Source organism: Triturus cristatus, chromosome 7, assembly GCF_964204655.1.
Source record: "Triturus cristatus chromosome 7, aTriCri1.1, whole genome shotgun sequence".
Classification (NCBI taxonomy): domain Eukaryota; kingdom Metazoa; phylum Chordata; class Amphibia; order Caudata; family Salamandridae; genus Triturus; species Triturus cristatus.
Window position 1 is genome coordinate 1,736,373,766 of NC_140590.1, and position 12,129 is coordinate 1,736,385,894.

General features: G+C 52.0%; 1 protein-coding gene across 3 annotated transcripts in view; it reads left to right on the forward strand.

Moving 5' to 3' along the window:
- Positions 1-12,129, forward strand: part of LOC146812939 (uncharacterized) — a 280,949-nt gene that overhangs the window by 246,734 nt on the left and 22,086 nt on the right. For all 3 annotated transcript variants that reach the window (XM_085619981.1, XM_085619982.1, XM_085619983.1), the window contains exon 6: positions 5,729-5,832. In XM_085619981.1, the coding sequence (XP_085476107.1) occupies positions 5,729-5,832 (104 nt within the window). The remainder of the gene's footprint in view (positions 1-5,728; positions 5,833-12,129) is intronic.

Sequence of the window (12,129 nt, forward strand, 5' to 3'; positions counted from 1 at the left end):
TCAGGGGCCCGGCCGGAGCTCCTGAACCCAACCGAGTAAGGGGAGGCTAACTGGGCACGACGGAACCCTGTCCCGGGCCTTTGGGAGTGCCGGGGACGGGGCCCGGGGCCGGAGTCCCCAACCCAGGGCCCGGCCAGGCCCCTGGACCCAGCCGGGGCTCCCAGGCTTGAAGGCGCATGGGAAGCCTCCTCGGGCCCCGTCCCGGGCACCCTGCCATGCGGGAGGACCCAGAACGGAGCCCGGGGTGGGGAGGCCGCCCACCCGGGGCCCTCAGGGGCCCGACCAGGGCTCCTGAACCCAGCCGAACAAGGGGAGGCTCCCCGGCCATGACGGAACCCCGTCCCTGGCCTTTGGCAGCGCCACAGGCCGGGGGACGGGGCCCAGGGCCGGAGCCCCCAACTTGGGCCCCGGTCGGCCCCTGGACCCAGCCAGGGCTCCCAGGCCTGGAGGCGCAGGGGAAGCCTCCCCGGGCCCTCCGTACCCTGTCCCGGGCACCCTGCCACATGGCAGGACTCGGAACGGAACCTGGGGCGGGGTGGCCGCCCTCCCCGGGGCCCTCAGGGGCCCGGCCGGAGCTCCAGTACCCAGCCGAGCAAGGGGAGGCTCCCCAGCCACGACAGAACCCCGTCCCGGGCCTTTGGCAGTACCGCAGGCTGGGGGACAGGGCCCGGGGCCGGAGCCCCTGACCCGGGGCCCGGCCAGGCCCCTGGACCCAGCCGGGGCTCCCAGGCCCGGAGGCGCAGGGGAAGCCTCCCCGGGCCCTCCGGACCCCGCCCCGGGCACCCTGCCACGCGGCTGGACCCAGAACAGACCCCGGGGTGGGGAGGCCGCCCTCCCCGGGGCCCTCAGGGGCCCGGCCGGAGCTCCAGTATCCAGCCGAGCAAGGGGAGGCTCCCCGGCCACGACTGAACCCCGTCCCTGGCCGTTGGCAGTGCCGCAGGCGGGGAGACAGGGCCTGGGGCCGGAGCCCCCGACGCCCGGCCAGGCCCCTGGACCCAGCTGGGGCTCCCAGGCCCGGAGGCGCAGGGGAAGCCTCCCCGGGCCCTCCGGACCACGTCCCGGGCACCCTGCCACGCGGCAGGACCCAGGACGGAGCCCGGGGTGGGAAGGCCGCCCTCCCCGGGGCCCTCGGGGAACCCCGGCCAGGGGCACAGGGGAAGTCTCCCCAGGCCCGCCGGACCCCTTCGAGGGCACCCTGCCATGCGGCAGGCCCCAGGACGGAGCCCGCGGGAACTCGTTTGGGCACACCTGCTACACGGCAGGACCCAGGACGGAGCCTGGGGTGGGGAGGCCGCCCTCCCAGGGGCCCTTGGACCCAGCCCAGCAGGGGGAGGCCTGCCGGATCTCATCCGGGGCAGCCTGTCACGCGGCAGGCCCCGGGACTGACCCAGGGCTGGGGCGGCATCCAGGCCCGTCCAGCTGCCGGCTGAGGACCGCTAGGCCGAAAGGGGTCCCAGAGTACCCTGTCCCTAGAAATCTAGAGGAAGGCTACCCCCCTTTCTGGTAACCCGTGCGCTCTGAGTGACGGAGGGGACCCTAGGGGCGAACGCGCCCGGCCTCCTGGAGCCCTGGCTGGGATCCAGGAGGCAAATGGCCCTTCATCGGGACTTCCAGGCTGGCCCGGCCATCTGGTTGCCCCATTGGAAAGCACTGCACGTGACCAGATGGCCGAGGGGAAAGGTGCGACCAGATGGCCGGCACCTGAAAGGACTCCCGTATGCCCGCGCCGAGCCATAGCAGTAGATCTCCCGCCTGCCCACCCACGCAGGGCTCGGGGGCTCTGCTTCCCGGGGGGCTCGGGGTCCCCGGCTGGGCCTCAGTCACGGGGAGGACCACCGCAGCTCTCGGGCCCGGGCGTCCGAGGGAAGGACTTCCCGAGACCCGTGGAGCCCGTCCCGGGCACTTTTTCGACCCCGCGGGCCGCAGGAGGGAACCCCGGATGCCTGGGAGGTGTTGCCCGGGCGTAGCCCATCTGGTCCCCGGCAAAGAACCGCCAGCCCCGGAGGGGTGTTCCGGCATACCCTGCCCCTACTAATCCGGAGGGAGGCTACCCCCCTTTCTTGTAACCCGCGCGCTCCGAGTGACGGAGGGGACCCTAGGCGCGGACGCGCCCGACCTCCTGGAGCCCTGGCTGGGATCTGGGAGGCAAATGGACCCTCATCGGGACTTCCAGGCCGACCCGATGGCCGGGACCGAAAGGACTCCCAGCTGCCCACACCGAGCCATAGCTGTAGGGCTCCCGCCTGCCCTTGCAGGGCTCCGGGGCTCTGCACCAGGGACTCTTGTCCCGGGCAGATGGACACTTGGCAGGACGTGGGCTCCCAGGCCCTGACCGAAACTCAGGAGGCCCGGGGCCGGTCCCTGCTTCTCAACGCAGCCAGGCCGAGGAGATCAGGGAGCCTGCCCAAGCACGAGGGACCCCAGTCCCAGGCACACAGTCCCTCAGGTTGTGCACTCGTTTTCCACAATTTCTTTCAAAATTCCGCGAAGTGGCATTAAGCAAATTCCGGCCAGCCCTAGTATTTAGACCACTAGGGTACAGGGAACAAGCTGTAAGTGACAGAAGCCAGGCCTGGGTTCAAGAGTTGAGCTTCCCCTTAAATGCAGCGTAATGATGGACCCCACAGGAAGACAGTACCCTAAACCAGGATCGGGGTGTAGCATTTTAAAGGTTGGTATTGTGTATTTAAGAGCCCCTAAAATAAAGTGACCAGATCTTGAGAACCAAAAACCGGGATATTTTGAAAAAATAGAAGAAGGACTTCAATTTTACATCAACCGTGCTACGCAGAATAACAACTCTTTTCAACATAGGAACATAGAAGAAGCACTAAAAAATGAATAAGATGTAATTTCTAAAACCAGCATCATACCTGATAATTAATTTGCTTCATTTTAAGAGCTGGTAACTAGCACAACTTTAGAACACTTAATGAGTGCCTATCACTGGTTTGTTGACCCCCTCTAAAAACCGGGACATGAGCCAAAATTGCCGAAATCTGCCGGTACAAATCCGGGACGCCTGGTCACCCTACCCTAAAAGGCCTGCCAATTTAAGAGATTGACAGCAAGCCTGGGGAGTGAAATAACTCTCATGTAACCTGAAACATAAATGGAACGAATACGCAAAAAGAATGCCCACTAGGGAAGATACAAAACTATCTGAACCGAAGGGTTAACTGACAAATATGACCTGTATGTGCAGTGACAATTCCCCCTCCCCGCCCCCCTTTCCACTACCCAGCGCGGATCTAGCAGTACTAAGGCCTGAGTCCAGGATAAAGAAAATGAAATTCAAGACAGTGTGGTCCCTGGAATCTAGATCCACAATGTTCCAACCTGCGCCAGGACCCATTGCAACTTTTGAGAACTGTCTTAAGTTACAAACTCCTCTGTAGAATGAGCTGGCAGTCAAACTCTGGGAGTGGACTGTACGTGGATATCTGCCTTCGGTCACTTGAAAGTCCAGTGTATGCTGGACACTCCACTGTTCTTTGGATGGACATGCACAAGAAGGTAATCTTTTCTCTTTTACTTAATTGTAGGATGGCTCTTACATGTTAGAAAAGAATACCTAATTTAAACCTGCTTTAGTTGGCAAGCCTAGGCCGCACCCAGCTTGCATTGACAGCCATTCCTATTTGCAGGAAAATAATGCACATTCATTTTATGCGAGCAAGCCTTTCTCTGTGTGTTTTTTCCATTACAGGAAAAGCATTGAAAATGAAACCTCATCTGTGGTGTCTGTACAAATATATAAATTGTAATATTTGAGTTCTTCTGTAGAAGAAATATCCAGGATGTTCTTACCTTTGGCACTTTCAAGGTTGCCCCGATGCCTGTCTATGCCATTCATTAGCTGAAGAAGCCATTGTACTTCTGTGTTAAATAAAATGTTCTTTTATTTCTTTAGTTATGCATAGCTTAACCAATGAAGTTCCTTAGAAAGTAGGTGCTGATATGTCTCGTTCACCAGAATTTTACTGGTTTGTGTTTGGATCAGTGCTAGTCCAACCCTGTTATGTCATATCATACCATAAATGTGTAGCTCCTGCGCCCTGAAACATTATAAAAGCCAAGCAAAGTTTGAGAAGCCAGAGTTTTCCTGGGCTGCTAAATGAGCAGACTGCTAGTCTGTCCAGTTTATCCTTGGACTCTCCTGGCTTACTTGTAGGCAGACTCTGACAGTCTGTTAACTGATTTGCACTCGTTCTTTCTTGAGCTTCGTCCGAGGCAGGCCTTATGTTATTCCCCCCGCGGATTCTGACTTGGCATTATCAAAATAATCTAAGTCTAATTCGAATTTCCTATTGACTTTTTGCTTTCTGTATTGATCATCTTTTTGAATAAGCCCATGAAGTGTTAACCTGGACTTGTCTCGCTCAAGTTTATTATCCTTCGACACTGTCTTATGAAGGCTCAGACAGTCCTGTTCTTGCACATCAACCATCTTGTAAATGTAAATGTAGTGCTTATATAGCGCACGTATCACCCCCAAGGGGGTCTCAAGGCGCTGTACACATACCGCTGTGGAACCCTTCCTGGTCTTTACCTGTGAAGTGCCCACTCCTGGGCACCCCCATGGTGAGGCCAGGCATCCTAGCGCTGTTGGGGCCGGTGTGGAGGTTAAGCAAGCTATTGCCCAGAGTTGCAGCGTGGGACCCATGATTAGAATAGGCACCGAGGCGAGAATTAACGGGTCCGAGGAAATTAAGCCCAAGACCCGGCGAGGCGGGAATTGAACCCTGGTCTCGGGCCAGAACTCTGCATCAGGGTCTGCCGCTCTAACCATTGAGCCACATCTTAATTGGTTTAGTTGTGACATCTAAAGCTGGGCCACTTGTGTAGACCTCTTTACTACAGAAACCAGTGTCAAATTATGTATGTGTGTGTAAGCAAAGGATTCCTTGCTTAGGGAGATGTGTTCCTTACCCTATCTGCAGTAATGTTTTATTCAGTAGATTCATATTCACTTCTGTCATTTCGAGTTTGATAACCAAAGTCCTTTATTGGTTAAACCTATGAGGCGGTATCTAACTAGCTATGATGGCGGTAACTTGCTAAATCTGAGGAATTTAGACACGCTACATTTTTAAACGCTTCTGGGATCATCAGTGATGTCTGGTTAAAAGTCTGACCGCATATTTATGTGAAGTGATGACCACACCTACTTTTACACTCGTGCAGTTCAAATTTCCGGCCAATCTATGTGAACAGTAAAGAATTTGACACCGTACTTTTCCTGTGATAGTTTTTGTTTGTGCTCAAGTTGGACACTCCAACATTCAGAATGTCCCCCGCTTTCAAACAATGTTGCTGCTGCAATGCACCAAAGATATATGTTTTCTCTGGTTATTATCGGAAAAGTAGCACTAGTCTCTGTCATTAAATTGGATCTCCAAAAACGTCTTCCAAAAGGCCTTACCTGATCGGTAGGTGGCACATGTCCATGTTCAGGCAGATAATGTATTTATTAAACAGAACCGTTACATTGGGCTTGTTACTACCCCTTGACCTCATTCATGTTTTACAGTCACTTTTTTCATTATCATTTGTTGTACCTTACCATGCTAAGTTGTAACGCCTTCTGCCACCCAGCGCCCATGGTCTTGATGTGGTAGATTAAGAACCAAAGATGAATCTTATGAATAAATGTGCACAGGAAAAAATGTGACCCATTTAACATGAAACTATTTGCAACTTTTTACATTTGCTTTTCTTCTTTTAGGCTTTTGCCCGCAATATGACCCAGGATTACAATCAGTGGGTTGGTCTGAGAAAAGGACCCGATGGGAAATGGATGTGGCTTGACGGAAGTACATTGGCCAATGTGTATGTTTTTTTAAATTCTCTGCTTAAAAATTGGCAAGTATCGTTCAAATCCTTTAAGGGAGGTAACCTTTCCAGTTCCTGATCCACTTCAAATAGTTGGTCATAGATCAACAGGATTCTGCAAAGCATAACCTCAGTGCGTGCCTGGATACAATGAAGTAAACCCAACAAGATGATCGACTGAAACTGAGAGTGCTGAAACTTTTCAACCACTCACCCCCAGTCAACAGATCTGGGTTGTATCCATCATTCGTTTGCTCACTATGCCCCCCTGTTTCGACCCAGCCTATATGCAAATCCGTCTTGATCCTGCTCCTCATAGGAACAGTCCAGCCCGAACTACCATACCAGGTCTTCCCTGGATCGGCAACAAGCATCCTGGGACATTTTTCGGTGCATCACTCCCCATCAGTCAGGCTAGCTTGAATCCAGAGGCACAGTGAGCGAGGGACCTACGTCTGCCACTTAGGGCAAACATAGCAAACAGCAAGATGATAGCTGAAGTGCTGAAATTTTTCATCCGCTCACCCCCAGTCAACAGATCTGGGTTGAATCTATCGTTCTTTTGCTCACTATGCCGTCCCCAATCTAGCCTGGCTGATGAGGGGTGATACCCCCAAATCGGTCCCAGGAAGCTTGTTTCCAGTCCAGGGAGGACCTGGACCGGCAGTTCAGGCTGGACTGCTCCCATGGGGAGCATGGTGAAGACTGGCTTGCATATGTTTGGGTTTAGAGGCGCAACTAGATCCGAACTTCAGAGGGGGCTGACACTCCCAGCCAGGGCTGGCCCTAGCACTGGTCGCACATGGTGCAACATTTCTTTTTCAGGCTCCCCCTCCCCCATTTCCTCCTTTTCCATGAATTCTCTCAGTACCACTCAACAACAATGCACCTCATCTCTCTATAGCTCCATTCTGACAAACATTTCATCTTTTTATAGCGCTACTCATAGTACACTCACTTCTGTGATCTGCATGGTACACATTCTTTGTAGCAGGCACATTAATCTTCTGCACTGTGTGGGTGGCAGGAGTGCCCAGGTGAGTGCATCGGAGCAATGCAACAGTGTGAGAGTAGGGTAAGAGGAGTGACGCAGGGTGAGTGAGATTGCCATATGGTGTGGATGTAAGTGTAGAGTGGGATGAATGAATGCATGGTTAGTGATGGGCTTGTTTGAGTGAGATTGCAGATTGAGCAGTGAGGGGGACAGGTAGGTGAAGTGTCACACGGGTGCGGGTGAGTAGTGTGTTTATGTGACTACAGGGTGAACAGTGCAAGTGCATTGTGAGTTCAGAGTGATCGCTTTGAGTGCAGGGTGAGTGGGTGAATGGTGTGAGTGCATTGTGATCGCTGTGAGTGCAGGGTGAGCGTGAAAGTGAAGGGCATGAATTAGGAGTGAGTTGTCTGAATGCAGGGTGCGTTCCCAGACACTTGAAGTAGCTCAGCATGCTATTGACGGCAGCATAGAGTTTCAGATATAAGTTAAACTATTGCTATTGTGCAGGGCTTTAAGTGGGATGAAAAACCTGGGGAGTGTAGGAAACAGGGTTTCTGTTACAGTAACCCCCCCCCCCCCACATTTTGCTAGATTTCTAATGCACTTTTACTTGATGTGCCCTGGGTCCCTGTAAATCAGGTTCTCAGGGTCTGTGTTCTTTTCCAAAACTGTACCTTTGTATCCCCAATTGGAAACTCTTTGGCCACATGTAAGTCTCTTGTAAAAGGTACCATGGGTACCAAGGGCACTGTGACCAGGGAAGGCATCTAAGGGCTGCAGAACATATTGTGTCACCCTTAGAGGTCCTGTACCTTAACACACACTGCCATTACAGGGTGTGTGTTTTGGTGCAGAGAAAAGTGAAGAGTCGACATGGCACACATTCCTGTGTGCCATGCGTGCAACCCACTGCCTATGGTATAGGTAATACACCCCTCTAGCTGGGTGCACAATACCACTGGTGAGGGTACAGTTGAATGAGCACTATACCCCTACAGAGTCTAAGTCCATGTTTAGACATTGTAAGTGCAGTAAAGCCATTAAGAGTACATGGTCTGGGAGTTTTTCATTACAAACTCCATAGCATCATAATGGCATTACTGAATTCTGAGAAGTTTGGTAGCAAACGTCTCAGCATAATAATCCTACACTGATGCCAGTGTGGGATTTATTATACAATGCACTAAGAGCATCTTGGAGATGGCCCCTGAAAAACAACCAGCCTCTGGTGGGTTCCCTCACTGGTACACACCAGCCTGCCACTATGAGACATGTTTCTGGACCCCTGGGGTGGGAGCCTTCGCTCCCTGAGCCCAGAAACAAAGCCTTTCCTGGGCGGAGATGGTCACACCTCCCCCAGGCCAGGAAGAGCCATCTGTGGCAGGGGAGCTTCAAAGGCCTTGCTGCCTTTGTAACGCAACTCCTAGCCTCTCCTGCTATCAGGAGCAGGCCCCCTTCCTGTCTCCCCTCCTTTTCGGTGGGAAGACAGGTGGGAAAAATCAGCACAGCCCAGAAGGTGTGCCCCCCTCTGCCATTCCCACCCCTCAGTTGGGGGAGGAGAGGTGAAGCCCACTCTTCAGTGCTCGCCATCTTGCAGACAGCAGGCACTCTCCAATCAGGATTATGGATTGTGCCCACTCCCCCACATAGGGTGAACACACCAGAGGTGTAGTCACCCTAAAGTCAGTAGCCCATTGGCTACTGACCTCGATACCCCTAAAAGTCCCCTAAATTCAGTATTTAGGGGGCAGCCCTGAACCAAGATAATAGATTCCCACACCCTAAGAAGAAGAAGGATTAAAGAAGACACCCAGCAGAGGAGACTGCAGAGAAGAACTGACTTGTCCCCAGCCCTACTGGCCCGTCTGCAGTTTCCAGAGATCCTGCGCCAAACGTCACCTTGTCCTGCAGCCAGTGACCTCGAGAACTCTTGGGAGGACTGACTGCCTTCAACAAAGACCGGATCTCCTGTGAACAGCAGCTCTGTTCAAAAGAAACTCCCAAGACAGACTCGGAGCCTGCTGAGGACAAAGAAACCTGACGCCTGGAACCACCACTGCACACAGTGCCCACGGCCTGAATCTGGGAGGCCCACCGGTCCCAGCGAGGTCCCCCAGCGCTCCAGAGTCTGAGTCCACTGTGGGTTGACCCCTCCAGGTCTCCCCGGTATCGCCTGCAGCATCTACACGGAGACCCCCCCTCCCCCCCCAACCACGATTGGCACCAGTAAGGTGAAATCTGACCTCAAAAGACACTCCTGCTTCCAGCCACCCTGAGCCCTGGAAAAGAGAACCAGAGGTGCACCTACGTCCCCAAGCCCTCCAACTTGACTGCCCAGCTGTTGGTTCTTCCCGAAGCCTTCCTGGACCGAGCCTGCAGCCAACCCTGTGCCGATAACTTAATTTCCTCCCATAGGATTGCATTGACTGCTTTTCCTTGAAAATTCTTTTAAGTGTGGATTTGGTTTGTACGAAACATTGAAAAACTGCATATGTGAAGAAACTGAATAACTTACATTTTGTCTAGGGAATGTCTCAGTGTGATATCTAGGCATATCACACTGATTAGCAAAAGTAACTGAAAAAGTAATCTAAAAAGTAACATGCTCAGTAATCTGTAAAGTAACTGAAAAGTAATTTCAAACTGTTTACTTACCTGTAAATCAACCAACTGCATTTGAACCAGCATTCAACTGTAAATCACGGCTTAAGATTTTGCAAATAATTATTTCACTTACCTGCACCAGGTCTTTCTTGGTTTTAGAAATAAAATAACTAAATAATATTTGTATACACACAAGTTGAATGGAAATGCCTTTTGACTGGCCTCCTTGGCTCAAGAAGTTTAAAGCAGGTCAGACTGATGCCCATTCCCTTTGGGTTTTCAATCCTTGCCCATGATTTCCACAGGCAGTACCACAAGTTTCACAGTTACTCAACAGGTTTGCTGTTTTGGCATTGCTAACCTTCCTGGCCAGTTTACCAGCCAAGCCAGTTTCTTCGTGGCCTCCCCAGTGCCATTTGGAAAGCAGTTTTTGTTTCCCCTTGAAGGAGCATATGAGGTCTGGTTTGAGGATGGGACGGTATTTTGGGAAGGGTTTAGCTCCATCTGGAGACCTGGCAGAACATCACCAGAGACCAGTGGGTCCTACAAATTATAAAAAAAGAAGCTATGCCCTTCTGCAAAAACCACCACTAATTCCCTCCTCCCAGTCAGACAAACGCGCTCGCATTCTCAAGCAGGAGGCAAAGGGGGGGGGGGGGGGGGGGGGGGGATGAGTTGGGCCCTGAATAGGTGATTGGGCAGGGAATGTTACTCCTATTACTTCCTCATGCCCAAGAAGGTCAGTAGTCTGTGGCCTTCTTTTGGAAGGAGAAAATCAAGATGCTGTAACTATCTCGAGTACCTCCATTTGCATGATGCATACTTAAACATAACAACGCTCCAGTCACTTAGGAGGTAGCTGTGTTTTTTAGTGGGCTCCAGTCATTATTAGTTCACATTCCTCCCTTTTGGATTAACATAGGCACCTTAGATCTTCACCAAGGTGATGGCAGTGGTTGCGGCACATCTGCACAGGCCAGGGATCTGTTTATTATCATAAATGGAATATTCGCTGTTGTATATGGGCTCACCACAGAATCCCTGCTGTTTGACTTGGGCTTCTCCATTAATCTTTCCAAATATAGCCTTTAGCCCTCCAATACTCCTACTCTTGGGGCCAGTCTTGGATACAACTCCCTCACAGCCTTCCCTGCTCCACTGAGGAATTGGGACATTTGGGATGTGATTTTGTTGTTTCAGGTGGAAGCTCTGATTCCAGGGCAAAGATTTTCTGCGTGCTGGTTCTGCTGGCTTTTTGCAATCTGTTAGTCACTTGTGAACCCTGGCATCAGATGGCTCTCCAATTGTGCCTCTATCTATAATGTTATCAGCCTGGGTGTGATCTGATAGACATAATCTGCCCCCTCCTTGTCCACCACCCCCATCCCCCCACCCCATGTGGACACTGCAGCTGCAGTTGATTTCCAGTGGAGATCTGTAGAGGAAAACCAACAGCTGTCACTACAGGGGTGATGGATACCTTATCCCTAGGGTGGGGTGCCCACCTACAGGAACTGGAGATTAGAGGCCTCTGCAAGAAGGGCAATGATTGCATAACAACTTGCTTGAACTGCCATCTATTTGCCTGTCCTTGAAAGCCTTCCTGGCCATCTTAGCGATTGGTCTGTCCTGGTCCTTACAGACAACATGACTGCAATGTGACATGTAAAAAAGCACTGTGGCATATGCTTTCTCTTTAAAACCTGTTTGCCTGGGCTCATGCTCTGGGTGATTGCCATCCATCTGGCAGACTACCTGAATATGCAAGCCAACAGCCTGGAATTGACATAGAGATCGCTATGAATGATTAGGGCTGGTATAGCAGAGACTCATGGAACAACAGGCCATGATGGTGTACATCATGACGTGTGTCGTGATGTAGATGGCGGCGGACATGTTTCAAGATGCCCTGTCTATTTATGTAGGCTTTATATTAATGCCTTTCCTTTCACTCTTCCCTACTGGTAGTGCAAGCAAATTGATGTCATAGGAAAAAAGGTATGTTCGAGGCATGTGAGCTGTAGATCGCATGCTTTGCATACTCCTGCTATCTAGTGTTGGGTCTGGATGTTTGCACTTTATTTTTCTTCGAAGAAGTTTTTTCAGTTACGAGGTAGGTGTCCCCTCCTCTCGGTGATAGTGCGCATGGGCATCAACCCCATTATTAAATAGTTTTTTTCCGCCATCGGGTTCGGACGTGAATTGCTGCGCTCCGGTTCAACACCATTTCTCTGGTTCCCCTCGGTGCGCAATCCACTTACCCTCGACGGTATTGTTATTCAATCGCGTTTCCCATTCTCTGCTATTGTATCGGTTCAGAAAAAACTCTTTCGATCGGAAACTTCCTGGAACGCCGTCAGGCCTAGCTGCGCCAATCCACCTCGCAGTCGATGGAACGGACTTCATTTAAATTCTGCCCTCGGTGCCACACCAAATACCCGTGCACCGACTCGCACAAAGTCTGCAACTTGTGCCTCTCCCCGTGGCACAACGAACAGGACTGCGAAGCGTGCAAATCCTTCTGATCCAAGAAAACGCTCTGTGACCGTCAGGCTCAGCGCCACGAATTGCAACAACACAGCGGCTCCATTCTGAATCTCTTCGGAGAAGACTACATACTAGACGTTGACGACGCGCAAGGAGCTGAGGAAGAAGAGGAGCTGATATCCGTTTCAGAGGCAGACTCCAACATGGAC